The sequence below is a fragment of the Carcharhinus amblyrhynchos genome, chromosome 5 (assembly GCF_965287045.1).
Source record: "Carcharhinus amblyrhynchos chromosome 5, sCarAmb.v2.hapA, whole genome shotgun sequence".
Taxonomy (NCBI): domain Eukaryota; kingdom Metazoa; phylum Chordata; class Chondrichthyes; order Carcharhiniformes; family Carcharhinidae; genus Carcharhinus; species Carcharhinus amblyrhynchos.
In genome coordinates, this window is record NC_137328.1 from 60,041,084 (window position 1) to 60,059,958 (window position 18,875).

At 40.0% G+C, this 18,875-nt stretch overlaps 1 protein-coding gene across 5 annotated transcripts in view; it reads right to left on the reverse strand.

The window, feature by feature from the left end:
* Positions 1-18,875, reverse strand: part of cep78 (centrosomal protein 78) — a 61,111-nt gene that overhangs the window by 37,569 nt on the left and 4,667 nt on the right. For 4 of the 5 annotated variants that reach the window (XM_080188876.1, XM_080188874.1, XM_080188875.1 and 1 more), the window contains exons 3-7: positions 15,331-15,506; positions 12,540-12,612; positions 12,354-12,457; positions 12,043-12,217; positions 6,462-6,575 (exon numbers count right to left, since the gene is read on the reverse strand). In XM_080188876.1, the coding sequence (XP_080045002.1) occupies positions 6,462-6,575; positions 12,043-12,217; positions 12,354-12,457; positions 12,540-12,612; positions 15,331-15,506 (642 nt within the window). Of the gene's footprint in view, positions 1-6,461; positions 6,576-12,042; positions 12,218-12,353; positions 12,458-12,539; positions 12,613-13,830; positions 15,102-15,330; positions 15,507-18,875 lie in introns of those variants that run through there. The other variant, XM_080188878.1, reaches the window with a different exon arrangement.

The following is an 18,875-nucleotide window of genomic DNA, read 5'->3' on the forward strand; positions in this document are numbered from 1 at the left end:
CTGTCAGACCTGTTGAGATTTTCCAACATTTTGTTTTTGTTTCAGATTCCTGCATCCACAATAATTTGCTTTCATCTTAGTGGATGCTTTCAGAGACCAGATTACAGACTGGAAGAGAACACTGTCACCTTGCCTCAGAAAAGTGGTTTGCATCCAGTCTGAACTAATGGAATTAAATTTTCCTCTCTCTGCCAGTTCTCAAAGAGCAGAGTGAAATTAATATGGTGTAGGAAGCTTGCTATTACCTAGCTAGCTATTGCCTTTTTATCTCTTTCTAAAAATTGTTACCTTTTAATTACTGTTGTACTTTTATAATTTAACAACATTTTCTATATTTGTGTTAACATTTTCTACAGTAAGTTTATGTCTATCATAGATTTGTAGTACAGGATAATTCCTACTATCTTGTTTTTACTGGGGTATGAGGCACATGCTACTCTGCTATTGTGCTGCTTATCACGTACTCACAGTGATCAGCTAATCTCAGCAGAAAATAACTCATGAATAACACATAACCAGAGGTTCGGACAAATCAGTATCAGCCACCTCTGTGAATGCGTTTAATGAGCCAATGAATGTAAATGGGTGTTCTCTGAAATGATGTATAATATTGTATTGTAAAAACAATAGTGAGCGAGGAAGACTGATGACATCAATGTGAGAGAGAGAGAGAGCGAGAGAGAGGGCGAGCAAGACTGAGAAGCTGGTGCACATCTTGTAAGAGGCAAAGGAACTCCTAATAAACCTGTACGTTTGTACCCATCATAAAGTGTCAGTGAATTCTTGAATCTAACAATGGACAGTCTCATTCTACTGCTCAGCAGGCCCCAGGTATAACCCATAATTCAGAACTAATTGACTATGAAGATAAAACAGAAAAACTAGAAATCAGAATACAATGAAACCTATAAATTACAAGCACTTAAGGACTTGCATTAGTTATCCTTTATTTGCATGCATCTTTATTTTCAAATAATAAATAGGATGCACCAAATATGACAGGATTTACTGCATCTCTTGCAGCATTGCATCTTTTTTCCACCCTAACCTGAGATCATGCCCAACTCTGAAGTCAGCAGCAATATATGATTTCAGTTTATTTCCTGTTTGTTGGGTTTCTTCGTTCACTGCCATCCCAAGGATTTTTCCCATTAAAAAATAACCTAATTCTGGGATATGAGACATTAGCAGCTTTCAAAGGGCAAAGTGTCTGCTGTTAGATCACAGTGCCTAGAAGATCCCAATCAAATTGGGAGTGAGGAAAGAATTATATTCTGCAGACTCCTATCTGTGACCGTCTCCTCTGTACTGCAGCTTCCAATGTTTAGGGTGCTGGGGATGGGTAGAGCAATAGTATCTCATCATTACCTGCTATTTGATAGAATTGGGCTGCCAACTCTGGTTGGCAGGTATCCTGGAGATTGGGTCACATGACATTCTGACCATGTAATATTGGATATCTGGAAATCCAAACATTTGGATTTACTTTGTAAACGTTTTGCTGCCAGTAGTTGAGAATTTTTATTTGTGATTTCACAGCAACCGCTATTGTATGAGGTCCTAATAATTTCCATGAATCCATATGCACGCAGCAATGAGGGGAGACAAGAGAATCAAGAACAAAGGAAAACCTTCTATGATAACCCCCATGAGGTCCATAGGGAATCATTGATTGATCTGCCTATGGGACTCGTTGATTATGCATTCCCCAGGTAACAGGCAGTGGGCAGCTCAGCTAGAACTCATTACCTGAGCCTTTTATAAGTCAGGCTGAACCATAATCCCAATGAGGGATAATTTGTGTACAGCATGGTGGTCATTTTATTTCGCAAATGCTCCTTTCCAGTTTGGCTTCCTGAGTCATTACACCTTCCTTCCATCACCATTCCAAGAATAGAGTCTCCATCTATGACCCCCATGTCCTCATTCTAGTTTCCCCCTCATACTTTTTGAAACCCGTGATTTCAGCTCCCAATAATTTTAGACATAAATATCACGGTTTACTCATATTAATCTTCAGTTTGATGCATACACAACAATAAAACACTACAAAATGACTGCTAAATATTTGGAAATTATATCATATCTTTTTGTAATAAGAATCTTAGAGGAAAAGGTAAAATCTTAACTAAAGATCAATTACGCTGTATTATCATCACTAACAATCCTGATTAAACATTAGAAATTATGCAATGCTGACCAAAGTCTAAATTTTTTTAAAGCTCTAAACTAACAGAACTAATAAGCACCACATTCTTTAAGGAATAATTGACCCAGTGAATGACAATGACTAGACGACCAAAGCAACTAGCTTGCCAATTCTTAAAAGGAAGGCCATTTCTGATTAGACAGAAACACTTCACAAGTATGTTTAAATTTATCTAGATAATTATGTCACAGATTGAAAGTTACAATTCATTGATTCTTTTATAATGAACTCATTGCTACTTTACTACTGGGCAAATCACGTTGCAGAATGGAACCTGGCTTGAAAGATCCTAACTTCAATTTTTTTTTGTGTGGAAACATGGAGGGTAGCTACTGAACAGTTATAGGAATCTGATGTATTTTTGAACAATTGAACTATATTACACTACTCCTTGATCCACAACTATACCTTTACAGGTATATGCAGATTTGTAAAGATAATGCAAATTACAAAATATCTTAATGTTTGCAGTAAGTACACAGACCATATAAACCAATAGGTGACCCGTGGTCAGACATACCACACTCTAGACCAAATGACAGATTCCTCCTAAAGTAGCTTCTATATGGATTTCACATCGACTCCCCCCCCCCGCCAATACTTGTCACAGTGGACAAACTGGTCTCACAAAAACACTGTTTTTCGCATGAAGGTTTCCAATATCCACTCTCCAAGAACACACCTTGGAATTTCTTCTCAAACTATACTTTCATGTGGACATTTCAATAAGGATCCGTCTCGAGGGTTTCAACCCCTTCTTCTGATACTCCATAATTTTACTTGACTGTACAGGGCCTTGATCAAATTCCCGCTCTTGCTCCTTAATGCCTTCATGTGTCTTTCTTTTTTTTCAAAAATTCATTTACGGAATGTGGGCATCAATAGCTAGGCAAGCATTTAGTGCTCATCTCTAACTGCCATTGAGAAGGTGATGATGAGCTGCCATCTTGAACCACAGCAGTTCTTGTGATGCAGGTATATGCACTGTACTGATAGAGAGGGAATTCCAGGATTTTAACCCAGTGACAGTGAAGAAATAGCAATATATTTCCATGTCAAGATGGTGAGCGACTTGGAGGAGGTGGAGGTAATCCCATGTGTCTGCTACCCTTGTCCTCCTAGATGGTAGAGATTGTGGATTTGGAAGGTGTTGAGGAATGCAGATTTGTAAGGATAATGCAAGTTACAAAATATCTTAATGTTTGCAGGAAGTGCACAGTCCATATAAACCAATAGATGACCTGTGATCAGACACACCACACTCTAGACCAAGTGACAGATTCCTCCCAAAGTAACTTCTACGGATTTCACATCAATTCCCCCCCACCAAATGCTTGTCACAGTGGACAAACTGGTCTCACAAAAACACTGTTTTTCACATGAAGGTTCCCAATATCCACTCTCCAAGAACCCACGAAGAAGGTGTGTTTCTGAAGTACATCCTGCAGATGACACACACTACTGCCACCATTCATCGGTGGTGGAGGGGTGAATGTTATAGGAAAGGATACCAATCAAGCAGGCTGCTTTGTCCTGGATGAGATCGAGCATTTTGAGTGCTGTTAGAGCTGCACTCATTCAGACAAATGGACAGTATTCTGTCACATTCCTGACTTGCTCTTTGTAAATGGTAAGCAGGCTTTGAGAAGTCAAAAGGTGTATTACGCACTGCAGACTTCCAAGCTTCTGATCTGCTCTTATAACCACAGTATTTACATGGCCAGTCCAGTTCAGTTTCTGTTCAATGGTAAACCCCCAATATGTTGATAGCAGGGATTCAGTGATAGTAATGCCATTGAATGTCACTGATTCCCTCTTATTGGGGAATGATCATTTCCTGGCACTTGTCTGGCGTGAATGCTACTTGCCACTTCTTACCCCAAGCCTGAATGTTGTCCAGGTCTTGCTGCATGTGGACAGAAACACAGTCAACTAGATCAGGTTCATTGTCAGCCATATCTTCAGGTTTGGATTGATCAGCAAATTTTCAAATTCACATATGTCAAAAAGCAGTGGTCCTCATACTGACCACTGGGGGAACACCATTGTCTACTATCCTCCAGTCTGAAAAATAACTATTTATGAAGACTCCCTAGTTCAGTGGTTCTCAAACCATGGATCATAATTACCAATGGGATCATGGGACAAGCAACTGGGGTGCAGACAGCAAAGTGAAGACCACAATCAGGTCAGTCATGATATTGTGGAATGGCAGAGCAGTTTTGAAGGGCTGAAGTCCTATATTCCTATGAGTGACCTCTCCTCCAAGACAGCAATGATAGCTATGGAGACAAAACTCGGTCCTAATAGAATTCTTGCAATGGATTGCTACAGCTCCCAGCATGCTATATGGCGAAAGTCTAGCTGGTTATTGTAAGATCTGATGGAAGCAGCCTCCATTTTCCTGCCTTGAATCCAATGCTGTTTTGTTACATGTCTTTTCAGTGGGCTTGTCTGCCGGCATCATTTCACTCACGATTTCTCTTCCTGACCATCATGCTTGCTGCTTCTCCCACTCCCTCACTCTCGTCTTGCTGGCCCTTTTCCATGCTCTCACTTCAAGTGATGTTTCTGGAGAGAAAAATGGCAAGTGGGGCAGCTGGGAAGTGGGAGGACAGAAAAAGCGAGTGGGAATTGGGGAATGGGAGGAAAGCAGCAGCATGAGTGTCAGAGGAACAGGTATTGCAAACAAGAAAGTTGATGAGCTGGAGACTTGAAGGAGAAAGTGACAAACTAAAGGTAGGTGGTAAATTGAAAGAATTAGTATGTTGAAAGAGTTAGCAACTGAAATGGATGTGAAGACATTGAAGAGAGTACAGAGAAGATTAAAGAATGATTCCAGGGATAAACAACAGTAGTATGAGGATAGATTGGAGTAGTTGGGTCTGCTTTCCTTGGAGAAAAGAAGGCCGAGAGGAGACTTAACGGAGGTATTCAAGATCCTGAGGGGTATGGACAAGGTGGATAGGGAGAAACTATTCTCTCTCAAGAACTAGAGAACGCAGGTTGAAAGTAATGGGAAAAAGGAGAAGTGATGGGAAGAAAACATTTTTCAACCAGAGAGTGGTTTGAGTCTGGAACGAATTTCCTGACAGGATGGTGGAGACAAGTTTGATCGAGGTATCCAAAGGGAAATTGGATCGCTATCTGAAAAGAGAGTGAATGTGCCAGGTTACAGGGATATGGCAAGGGAGCAGGATTAGGCAGAATGTGCTTTCAGAAAGCCAGTGATCAGCTGAATGGCTTCCTTCTGCATTGTGTTAGGAAATAGAGGTAGTTTTAAGTAAGTTATTTTTATATTCGTTTAAAGTTAATTATTGTCACAAGTATGCTCATATTAATACTGCAAAGAAGTTGCTGAGAAAGTTCCTTAGTTGCTACATTCTGGCACCTGTTCGGGTACACTGAGGAAAAGTTTAGCATGGCCAATGCACCAAACCAGCGCATCTTTTGGACTGTGGGAGGAAACCACAGGACCCGGACAAAACCCACGCAGTCACTGGAGAACGTGCAGACTCCACACAGACAGTAAGCTAAGCCAGAAATTGAATCCAGGTCCCTGACACTGTGAGGCAGCAGTGCTAACCACTGTGCCATCATGCCACTAACCGTGGGTGTTACCAATAAAATATGACTTTGAAAAAAGAATCCAAGGATGTTGAAGTGTTAACTTGATGATCTAGAAAATAGTTTAAAATATTGGTACAAATTAAACTACATGTCACTTTTAAATTGCTAACTCATCCTGCTTCTGTAATTTTTTTCCAACTTTAGTATGCACAACCTGGTCTGGCTGCATGTTGTAATACGCCTATTGAATTGACCTGGATGCATCTCCAACACATCCAAGTGCAAAACATTTGACAAAATGGCAACTGTTAGTCCTGCAATACATAAACCTGTTCACTTCATGTACAAGATCCAAGTTGCAGTTCACAGCAGTTATAGGCCAGCCAGCACAAGGAACGTTGTGAGGAACTGTAATAAAATTGTAATGAGAGAAGTTTTTTTTTGAGAGATTCAAAGCAAAAGTAAAACATATTACAGATGCTACACTGCACCGTATTTACAAATTATGCCAAAGATATCTGAACGTTAGTAAAATAGTACAGCACTTGACATCAACTACTTTGCCTTATTTTCACTATGGCCAAATGTGAGGAGGCATTCAGACACATAAAAATGTAATTATTAAAACACAAAAAAGTTACACAAACATACAAAGCAAATTCACTTCTGATATAAAACTTACCAATTAATGGATTTTTTCTAACATCCAAAACAATTAACATATTATTGGTCTGCAAGATATCAAGCAACGCTTTGGCCCCTTTATCAGAAATTCCACACTGCTGCAAATCAAGGGCTGTAATAAAAAAACAATTTCAATAAATTTATTTAATATCAAATATGAAGCAACACATAAGCCAGCTTTTTCCAACTACAGGCAATATTAACGTAGTGTTTCTAACACACACAAATAGGCCATTTGAGCTATATACCAAAAATAATGCCTCCTCCCACCCTTCTGCATCTGACTCCATTAACAGATCTTTCTATTCCTTTCCCTGTAATGTATCTACCCCCAAATGCATCTATGCTACTTGTCTCAACTGCTCCTTGTGGCAGCATGTTACATATTCTAACTAGTCTACTGAATCCACTGTTGGATTATTAAGTAACTTTATTGCTATATTTAAAAGCCCCTAATTATAGTCTTAGTTGCAATGTAACATCTTACTCCATCAATCCTTTTAACAATCTCTGTCAGGTCATCGCTAACTCTTCTCCTTTCTAGGGAAAAGAGCCCCGGCCCTGAGCTGAATCTTGTTTGCATCTTCTTCAATGTTTCTCTATATCTTCTATAATATGGAGACTAGAACTCCATATTATAAATATAGTACTTCACAAATACTTTAAGGTTCTATATACACTTAGCACAACTTCCCTGCCTTTCCATTCAGTTCCACCAGAAATGAACTTCAGTGCTTCATTTGCTTGTATTTCTAAAGTCCAAATCCCTCTGCTCCCCAACTCATTTAGACACTTATTTTTGAAGGACTGTGCATTCTCCTTATTGTTCCTACCAAAATATACCAATTTGTACCTGTATTCCAGTTCATTTGGCAATTAAATAGCTATTCTTTCAACTTTAGTAATGTCTTCCAAAATTTCATCGCAGTCCTCTTGATGTCATTTGCAAGTTTTAAAATTGTACTTCTGATTCCAAGGTCAAAATCTTTTGGTAGTACAGAACTTGAAAATTACTGAAAGAAAAGAGCTTTGGCATGTCTCTTTTTTCAACAATACTCAAGATCCAAATATTTTATGTAAATAAGCAGCAGTGGTGCTATCACTGATCCTTGTCGAACATCTCTTGGTGTCTTTTGCCAGTTTGAGTAACTACCTTTAACCTGTACACTTTTTTGCTTTGTAGCCAGAATGCTATTCATCCTGCTACCTGTCCCATAATCCCATATGTTCTGACCTTAATCATAATCCACATCTGGTACCATACACAAGACCTGGGAGATGAAAGTATATTAAGGCCATGCATTACCTTTATTTTACTTGCACACCATATCTAAATATGTAACCATGAGACAGAAGTGTAGAACACTTCAACACCAGTAACACTATATTAAGCCAAAACAGTTTGTTGTAAAATTATACAGATATTTTCATCATAAAAAGTTAATCATACAAAATGTCAAAATATTTTAACTTTGGTTCAACAAGAGATGATGATCAGCTTTAGATAGTTAACAGCTCCCAAAATAAACAAAACTATTCAGCAGTAAATCAGCCTCCAGCAGTATTCCTATTGGGTTACAAGTCCAATTTTCACATCAAGAAAGCACGGGAGGGCGGTGGTACAGCACACAACACCAGTGGCAGTCACTACCACAGATGTAATAGAGGTGCAGTAAAATATACAAGGAACTTTAATTAATTACTTTCAACATGTTAATTGCTTTAATAAGTTCCTTCAAGAATATTCAGCTAATGCAAGTCTCCTACAATTTCACTACAGTCCTGCAAATTTTATCTTCAGGTGTTTGGCCAATTCACTTTTGAAATCTATGCTTGAATCTGCCTCCACGATTCTCAATCTGTGTAGTCCAGATCCGATCAACTTGCTGCTTGAAAAGTAAACCAGACTTTCCAGTCAGCCATGCCCCCGCCATCAAATCACAAAGAATTCTCATTTTACACACCTCCACCACCTTCCACCCACGGTTACAGCTCTAGTTTCAAGCAGAGTGGGAAGGCCAAATGGTGAAGTGTAACTGAAGTGAATTTACACCCCCTTCTTCATCATGAATTGAAGATATGCCTCTTAAGCTCTGCTTTCAGCTCAGTGACTTGCAGTTTTTAAAATGTCCCTGTCACATCCAACAGTGCTCAATTCCTATGTCCCTAACCCTACACAATATTCATCAGTGTCACCTGCCTCTTGACAACTTTTGCTCCCCCACAGCACTCAACAATGCTCATGTTTTCTCCTCACTAGCTGATAATGCTTACTTTCCCTTGCCCTCCTGAAAGTGCTCACCTATCCCCTCACCAGTCCTGACAGTCCTCACCTTCCCCCCCCCCCCCCATGCCAGCCCAACAGTGCTCAATCGTGAACTGAACAGACTTCTATGGATACTGAAGTGCTTTGACACCATTGGCTCCACTCAAATTCCAAAATGTATTTCCTTACAATTCTCTGCAGTAAATTTTATCTGTCCCACCAGCTTCTATACAATTGAAGTCTATCAACTACCCTCCTACAGTTCACAATATTTTCAACTTTTGTGTTATCTGTAGATTTTGAAGATGTGTTATGTACATCCAAGTTTAATGTAATTAATATCTGTAAACACCAATAACAGCAGTAGGCCTAGTACTGATCCCTGCAGAATACATTCCTCCAGTCCATAAAAAAACTCCTTACAGCTACTTTCTGTTTCTGTCACTCAACCAGCAGTGAATGTTTTGCACAATGAACCACCCATACTGTGAACATTACCCACCAAAACAATTCTGATGTGTGCTGGAGAGAATATTTTCAACTGTCTTAGCACCAGGGTGAAGAATTGTGATCAAAGCAAAAAAAAAAGCAGATGCTGGAAATCAAACATGAAACATTGAAAAGCTTAGTGGCTTAGTATCTGCGGAGGGAACAGTTAAGTAAATGCTGTCACAGAAATTTTTAAAGTGTTACTTTTTTTGGAATGATCAAATATATTTGTATGTTGATTTGTGTATTTCTTACCCTCAATTCAGTTTTAAACAACCCAGAAGCAAACTTCTATATTTGAAAAGGAGACAGTTTGCTTATTTTTCCACATCTCTGCCCTGGAGATTCATAAAATAATGACATCTCATTGACACTCACACAAGAGTTACCAATGAAAATAAAATCAGTAATTATAAAAATAGAATTTAACTCAGTCTCTTTTTTGGTGAAAACCTGTCAGTTCATAGTTGGGTTGTTACGTTAACTGAAGTGAAGGCTTTGAAGTTGCAGAGATACCTCAACAACTGTGATGGCTCCTAAAGTTTATCTGCCAGAAGATGGTTTCTTGGGTAGATTTAAAACTGGAGCAGGGTAGAGGAGAGAGGGGCTCTTCATCTCTCTTTCAAGAGTAAGGTGTGGCTTTTCAACAGCCTAGGTGATAACAGTATCATGGCTTTGCTCGTCAGCCTCGATAATTGAAAGTGTGACTCAGTGAAGGTTACACTCTGAAGTCAGTTTGAGCATTGTAAGATCCGTTAACAGGGAGCAAAGATGGTCAATGAATCATGTGACATCACATCAGTAACAAGTCTTGGTCCAAATAGATATTGGGGTAATCCCATTAGGCAGGTGGATTCTTCTCCCACCAGTGGCATTTTGTCTATCTCCTGGTCTGACAAACATTGAGTCAATATCAGAAAAGGTATCATTGCTCTCTTTGAGCAAGAGAGCCATCTTGATATTCAGTCTTTAAAAATAAAATGTGGTCTTTAAAAAATCATTTTTTTTAAGGTCACATTATCACCATGCCAGTTTAGCCATGACATTCTACTTGGACCATTGTGTCTCTCTGATATTAATATTCATAGAATCATAGAAACCCTACAGTGCAGAAAGAGGCCATTTGGCCCATCAAGCCACCACAACAATCCCACCCAGGTCCTATCCCCGTAACCCCACATATTCACCCTGCTAATCCCCCAACACTAAGGGTCAATTTATCATGATCAATCAAACTAACTCACACATCTTTGGACTGAGGAAGGAAACCAGAGCACCTGGAGAAAAGTCACGCAGACATGGGGAGAACGTACAAACACAGTCAATGAGGCTGGAATCGAATCCGGGTCCCAGGCTCTGTGAGGCTACAGTGCTAACCGTTGGGTCACCGTGAAAATCACCATATTGATTATGTGGGGCATGAGAATTAGCATTTCAGGTTACTTGGGATGAGTACCCTGCATTGGAAAACATTGCTGCCACTATTTATATTCTTCACCTGAGCTGCTGCAGCCTGTCTCAAATTCTTCTTATTTTCTATATCTCATAAACAACTAATTTCTCATTTTATCTGTTTCTGATGTTAAGAGCACTACAGCATTTAACTATTCCCCATTTAAATACACAGATTATTTTGCTTTGCGTCTGCACACGCGAGAACATGTGTGTCTGCATTTCCTTACTACTTCCTTGGATTCCATTCCATTATATATTCTGCTTACCTGCTAACTTTCCAGTTCTGGTGGCTAGTCTAATTTGTAATGTTAACAGACCTATTCTCTCCACAGATGTTAATTGATGTATTTACAGGATCCATATTGTTGTTCAGATGAATTCACTGGCGTTTTTTCAGCTTTCCTGAATCATAAATCTTTTCTCCTTGGGCCACACAGTAGCAATAGCTTGAGTAGTATGCAAGCCTCTACCAATACAACATTGCAATAAGTAGTGCTCAAGACCTGATTTTCCCAATTAGCTAGCATTTCTGTGGGGTGGGTGGAAATGGGGGTGCTGTGGCCCTTGAAATAGGAGAATTATTTAGAATTAGAAATTGAAAACCATTATAATTTCCAGACTCCACACAAAAGCCCTGCATATATAATCAGTTTCCAGCAAAGGATTTACTTAAAAAAGGATTCTCTTTCATACACATCTGTTCTGTATAATCACACTTTATAGCATTTGATTTATTGATGGTCTGCTATAGGGCTCCTGTTGCGCCTCTTACTTTGCTGTCCTTGCTCTTTATGCTACCACCCTGGACTGATTCAAGCTTAAACATAAACTTTTTCAGCCCTGTCAACAAAAAAAATTAGGAATAAGAGTAGTACAGGTTGGAAATCAAGTTAAACATTTGGAGTTTCTATTTACTGAAAATAGGATAACATAGCGAACAGGTCATTTGTTTTCTTGCTAAATTGCCAAGGACCAGCTCATTTTTTTGTGTGGTGCAGAGCCAAATCCCATATCCATTTGATATCAGCATAACCAAATTAGGAATCAGAAGATGGAACACAGCCGATTTCCCTTCTCCCTTATACAGATGCTCTCAACTCAATTGCAAACCAGCTAAGATTAATAAATTCGGCAAGCTAAAGGTTAATTCTGGGAATTTCCTAATCGTCATCATTCATCCCATTGGTCCACTGGGATACCATAGTTACATTTCAAAACCAAATAAGCAATCAATTACACTGGACAGGAGTAAACAAGAGACTGTTGATCCTGTATCATATTTATTTTCAAACTAAAAGAAATTCATACCTTTACATTTAAAATTCATCTGCATATCAAAAACAGCAATAATTGTTTCAGCTCAACATACCTTTAAGCCAAAGGTCATCTTTGAGGGCATCTGCAAAGGCAGTAGCTCCAATATCGCCAATTAGTGTATTACAATTCATGGTAATGCGACGCAAACCATTCATACAATCTAGATCAGGACGCCTGTAACGAAGACTTTCTGCCCAGACTTGACTATGTCTTTTTGTTGCTTGATGCTATATAAAACAGAAGCACATGGCCTTTATAGTACTGCAGCATTAGTTTATAATTACCCCGTAAGACAAATTCTTATGTTTGATTGCTTTGTGATTTAAAAAAGCATCTCTGAAGCAACAGAAATTAAAAAACTACCTTAATAATGTTGGTCATGTGCTCTGCTCCACGCCATGTTAAGTTACAGCCTGTGAAGTCAATTGTTTTGATGGATGCAGAATTCTTCACACTCTCACAAATAACTAAAGAAAAAATTTAGATGTTACAAATGTGAAAAATTATGAACTACCTAACAATAGAAATCTGGTAGAAACAGCAACTTACATTTCAGTCCATCGTCTCCTATTGGACAATAAGCTAATGAAAGGTTCTGTAGTGTTTTGGTCCTGGATAAACCCTAAAGAATTGCACATGACATTCACAATTAAATATATCAAGAGGCAATTATGGCTGGATATTGTATAAAAAGTATATTAACATTCTGTGATTGATGGATTTAAAGAAATATGCACATTGTCCAATTTCCTCCTTTGTATCAACTACCAATTACAATTTGATAAACATAGTTATTTGATTTGTTTTTAGTTTAGTTGAGCAATCTATGAGCTTTTGAAGACTTTGGTCCTAGCTGGATCAGAAAAGCAGGGAGAAAGCAAGAGTTGGAAAGAAGGATGTTCTGCTATAGTTAACAGCAGGATCTCATGAGCATTTTTAAATTCTGTTTCCTGCCCAGCAGCCACTGACCAGGCAAGAAAACCTGCCCCATTGTAAACCCAATAACAACCATTAAATTCAAATGGTTCTCAAAAGTTGAAGAAAGCAGCCTTATTTAAAATTAATGAGCTTATCCAGAAGAACAGGGTTACTTGGCTATCCCCAAACCAATAATCAATTGCCCATCCCCCATGCCCACCCACCCCAACCCCCCTCCCCCAACCCACCCGCCCCCACCCCCCTCCGCACCCCCCACCCACCCCCAACCCGCTCCCCACCCCCAACCCCCAACCCCCCTCCACCCCCCCAACCCGCTCCCCACCCCCAACCCGCTCCCCACCCCCAACCCATCCGCCCGCCCCCCTCCACCCCACCCCCAACCCCCCTCCGCCACCCCCTACCCACTCCCCACCCCCAACCCCCCTCCACCCCCAACCCCCCTCTGCCTCCACCCGCCCCACCCCCCCGTTACTGTTTCACAATCACTCCATATGGACTTTTAGCGAACTGAGCCAACAGTGAAGGTATTTCAGACTTTGAAATAAATTTATGGAGTGGGTGTAGGGAAATGGTTCCACTGGTTGGGGAGTACAGGACTAGAAGATGTGAGCTTAAAATCAGGACACTTCAATTCTGAGGAGATTAAGTGTTCTAGTGATGCAAAGGCTGGAAGAAGTGAGAAACACTCTTCCAAAAAAAGTAAATGCTAGCTCAAAATCCGAAATTGCAAGTTTTTTTTTGCTGGACAAAGGTTTCAAGAGATGTGGAGCCAAGGCAGATGGTTGGAATTAAGATATATTTATATATGGAGTTACAGATGTTCAACAAAGTGTCACACAAGAGGCTTATTAAAACTGAAACTCACGGAGTTAAAGGGAAATTAGAGATAAAATTTACTCACTATTGGGCGATGATGGATGGTGCTTTTCTGACCGTGGAACTGGTTTCCTGTGCTCTTCCCCAAGGATCAGTTTTAGGTCCATAACTCTCCAATTTTTATAAATGACAGACTCGGTATAGAGCAGCATTATAAAGTGTGCAGATGGCATAAAATTTGGCAACAGTGACTTGGGCAAATGAAGGTTAATTAAAGAAAGCCAGCACAGATTTGTTAAGAGCAAATCCTGTTTAACAACCTTGCTTGAGTTTTTGATGAGGTAACAGAAGGTTAGTGAGACGTATAAAGACTTCCAAAAGGCATTACATACAATGCTGCACAACAGATTTGAGAGCACAGTTAAAGCTCATGGAATAAAAGGGGCAGTAGCAACATGGATATGAGATTGGTGAGTGACAGGAAATCATAGAAATGAACAGCTGTTTTAAAGATTGGAAAGTTTATTGTGCAGTTACCCAATGATCTCCATTAGGATCCCTGCTCTTCTTGATAAATGGCTCTCAGTGAATTGCTTCTTCAGAGACCCAGCACATGCATGCTGAGCTATGTAGCCTTCTTCTGAGCTGCAACTTTGTTTGATTCTATAATAGAATCGCCGGGATGACTGACAGGATGGTGAAATGGGCAGACGGGTAACAGATGAAGTTTAATGAAAAGAGCTGTGAAGTGATAAAGTTTGAGAGAATTAATATGGAAAGAGAACATGCTATAAATAGCACAATGTTGAAAGAAATTGAAGGGCAGGGAAGTTTTGGTGTCCATACAGATATGGATTATCTGGATTTATAATGAGGGAAATATAAAAGCAAAGGGAACATGCTGGAATTGTGTTAATCAGTGTTCAGATCAGAGGTTGTGGACAAATCTGGTCACCATACTTCAGGCAAGGTGCAACAGTCTGAAAAGGGATACAGAGCAGATTTGCCAAAATGTTGACAGAGATGAGGTAATTTCGTTATGTGGAAAGGTGGAAAAAATTGGTCCGTTTTCCAAGAAACAGGCAGATCAAGAGATGAACTTATAGGCAAACATTATCTATGTGGAGCCTTGACAGGAATATAGAGAAAATATATTCTTTGATATATCTCAGCTTTGACAAAGGGTCATCTGGACTCAAAATGTCAACTCTTTTCTTTCCTTACAGATGCTGCGCGACCTGCTGAGATTTTCTCACATTTTTTCTTTTGGTTTCAGATGCCAGCAACTGCAGTAATTTGCTTTTATTCTGAAAGACAGTCAACAGGTACTTGAGATTAAGAAATTTTTAGGATTACAGGGAAGAAAGGAGGGGGGCTTGGGACTGTTCTTTCAAAATGCCAACAAAAGCAGACTGGGCCAAATGGTTTTCTTATGTGCTGTAAGTTTTTAACCATTCTTTGATCAAGATAGCAAATACATCACTTATGTCAAGAATGATCTTAAGTAAATTGCAACAGGTAATTAACAAATGTTAGTGATATGTTTTTCTGCAGTAATGCAGCTTTGCAATTAATACTTTCTCACCTTTGTTAATACTATAAGATCTCTGTGCCTCAAAGGTAATCCTTGTAATTCTAAAGATTTTAGAGCACTGGAAACACTTAGACAATCTCTAATTGACTTGCAGAGTTGAATTGTAAAGTCTTTTGACCGGATAGCTGGTATGCATTTTTTGAAGTGCTGTTTATATCTTTCACTCCCTTTAGAAAACAAAGAAGAGAAAAAAGTCCTAAAACACGAATATTTACATGCAATTTGCCTGCAACCAACTCTGTCAACACAATTAACTCATGATTCAGTTCTTCATGCCTCCCATTTACCCATCAGGTTTCCTAAACCAAGGAAGCCCACCCTGCACGGTTGAAGTCCTACGGTGGGACCTTAACCCACTATCTTCAAGCCTTTCATGGAATTTCAACAAAAATCATATAAGAAACTAGGTACAACATATCTCCTGGCTTCATCTCACTCTATTGCGTAGCATTTTCCTACATTTATTAATCCAATTTCCCCTTAAAAGCATTCTTGCTATCCACCTTAAGTATTCCATGTAGCAGCACAAGTCTGTTTACTATCTTTTTAAAAGTGGGCACTAAGTTCACGTTTTTCCAAAGAAATGCTATTTCCCAGTGTTCAGTCATATAGTAGTACATTGTTGCCTCATAGCTCCAGGAACTGTTGTTCAATTCTGGCCTTTGTGGGTTTCCTCCTGGTGCTCTGGTTTTCTCCCATAGTCTGAAAGACGAACTGGTTAGATGCATTGACCATGCTATATTCTCCCTCGGTATGCCCAAACAGGTTATGGGGAGAAAGTGGGAAAGTGGAACTGATCCACTTCAGATCAGCCATGATCTTATTGAATGGCGGAGCAGGCTCGAAGGGCGAGATGGCTTACTCCTGCTCCTATTTCTTATGTTCTTAGGTGCCGGAGTGTAGCTACTAGGGAATTTTCACAGTAACTGAATGCAAGCCTACTCGTGACACTAATAAATAAATAAATAATAGATACTCTGTCAAAGAGTTGGCACAGAATCAATGGCTAAATAGTTCCTCTTCTGCACTGTAGAGATTCTTTGATTTCTTAAATGATCCTAAATAATCCTAATCTTAGTATCTAGACCAGACTTTCACTTCACAGTAGATTTGTTTACAATCTTACACTAAAATAAGTTCAAAATATTTGATATTGGCTTTTTTTTAAAGCAAACTTTTCCTTGAAAGGTCAGCATTATCTTTGTACAGGATTGCATCAGATATAGGGCAAACAAGTCATTTGGACCAACCAGTTCATAGAACATAGAACAGTACAGCACAGTTCAGGCCCTTTGGCCCTCGATGTTGCGCCGAGCTATGTCCTAACCCAAGATCAAACCATCCCACTCCCTATCATTCTGGTGTGTTACAGGTGCCTATTCAATAACTGCTTGAAAGTTCGTAAAGTGTCCAACTCCACTGTCACAGCAGGCAAGTGCATTCCACACCCCAACCACTGAGTAAAGAATCTACCTCGGACATCTCTCCTATATCTCCCACAACGAACCTTATAATTGTCGCCTAATAATAGCTACATACACCCGAGAAAATAGTCTCTGCACGTCCACTCTATCTCTTCCCGTCATCAGCTTACAAACCTCTTAAGTCGCCTCTCATCCTCCTCTGCTCTAAAAAGAAAAGCCCCAGCTCCCTCAACCTTTCCTCTAAGGCCTACCATCCAAACCAGGCAGCATCCTGGTAAATCTCCTCTGCACTCTCTCCAATGCTTCCACATCCTTCTTATAGTGAGGTGAGCAGAACTGCACACAATATTCCAAACGTGGTCTCACCAAGGTCCGGTATAGTTGCAACATGTCGGTGTTTATGTTCCATTTAAGCCACCCATCTTTCCCCATCTAAATCTACCATTGTTACCATCCTGTTCTCCCTCAAATATTTGCTGATTTCCCTTAAATGTACCAATATCAAATGCTTCAACCACTACCTAAGGTAGTGAGTTCCACGTTCTCATTCATCTTATGCAAATAATTTCATGAATTCCCCAAACTGATTTTATGACTTAGCTGAATCTGATGGCCTCTATTTGTGCTCTTCCTTACAAAAAGAAACATTTTCTCTATATCCAACCATTCATCATTGTAAAGGTTCCCATTACCTCACTTCAATCTTTTTTCAAGAGAAGAGACCTGAGCTGAAAATCCATTCCTGACAGCTATACCCACACATTTCTGCTTTCTATTATCACTGCATGTTAACAAACACAGCAAATGAATTTCAATACAGTTAAGTGAGAGGCAGTGCATTTTGGTAGGAAGAATATGGAGGCCACATAGTCTTTGGAAACTAGAAGTCTGAATACGCTCGAAGAACAAAGGGATCTAGCAGTACATTTGTTAATCATTAAAGTAGCAATGCTAGTTAACAACTGCATTAAAAATGCAAACAAAACTCTGCCATTTATTTCAAAACAAAAAGAATTGAATAAACTTGCATAGAATCTTTGTTTGATCGGACTGGAGTAGTCAGTTCTTGTCTTTATATTACATAAAGGAGATAGAGACACTGGAGTAGCCCAACTAGGGAAGGGGCTATACTGGATTTAGTGTTGGGTAATGAGCCGGGCCAGGTGGTTGAGGTTGAGGTAGGCGAACATGTGGCTAACAGTGACCACAAGTCCGTCTACTTTAGGATAAAAATGGAAAGGGATGAGTGCCGGCCAAACGGGAGGGTGCTGAACTGGGGGAAGGTGTGCTATAGCCAGATTAGGAGGGAGCTGAAGGACACTGATTGGGAGGGACTCTTAGCTGGCAAGTCCACGGTTGGCAAGTGGGAGGCTTTTAAGGGCAAACTGAAAATGTTGCAGGAAAGGCATGTTCCGGTTAAGCGGAAGGATGGGAAAGGTAGGATTAGAGAGCCATGGATTACAGGGGGTATCGAAGACTTGGTTAGGAAGAAGAGGGAGGCATATGTTAGGTCAAAACAACTGGGTACGGAGAGTGCACTGGAGGAATATAGAGAGAGTAGGAGGGAGCTAAAAAGGGGAGTTAGAAGGGCGAAGAGAGGGCATGAAATGGCTTTGGCTGATAGGATTAAGGAAAATCCAAAGACATTTTACTCCTATATTAGGAGCAAGAGAGTGGTTAGAGGGAAAATTGGTCCTCTTAGGGACATAGGAGGGGAGTTATGTATTGAGTCGGAGGGAATGGGGGAGATCCTGAATGAATACTTTGCGTTGGTATTCACGAAGGAGAGGGGTTCGGTGTTGTGCAGTGTCTTGGAGGGAGCTGTAGATCAGTGGCAGGAAATATCCATTACGAGGGAGGAAGTGCTAAGGCTTTTAGGTAGCATAAGGACGGATAAAGCTCCGGGGCCTGATGGTATTTATCCCAGGCTGCTTAGGGAGGTGAAAGATGAAATTGCTGGGCCTCTGGCGCAAATCTTTGTCTCTTCTTTGGACACAGGTGAGGTCCCAGAAGACTGGAGGGTAGCTAACGTGGTACCACTGTTTAAAAAAGGTAGTAGGGATAACCCTGGAAATTATAGACCAGTGAGTTTGACATCGGTGGTAGGAAAAT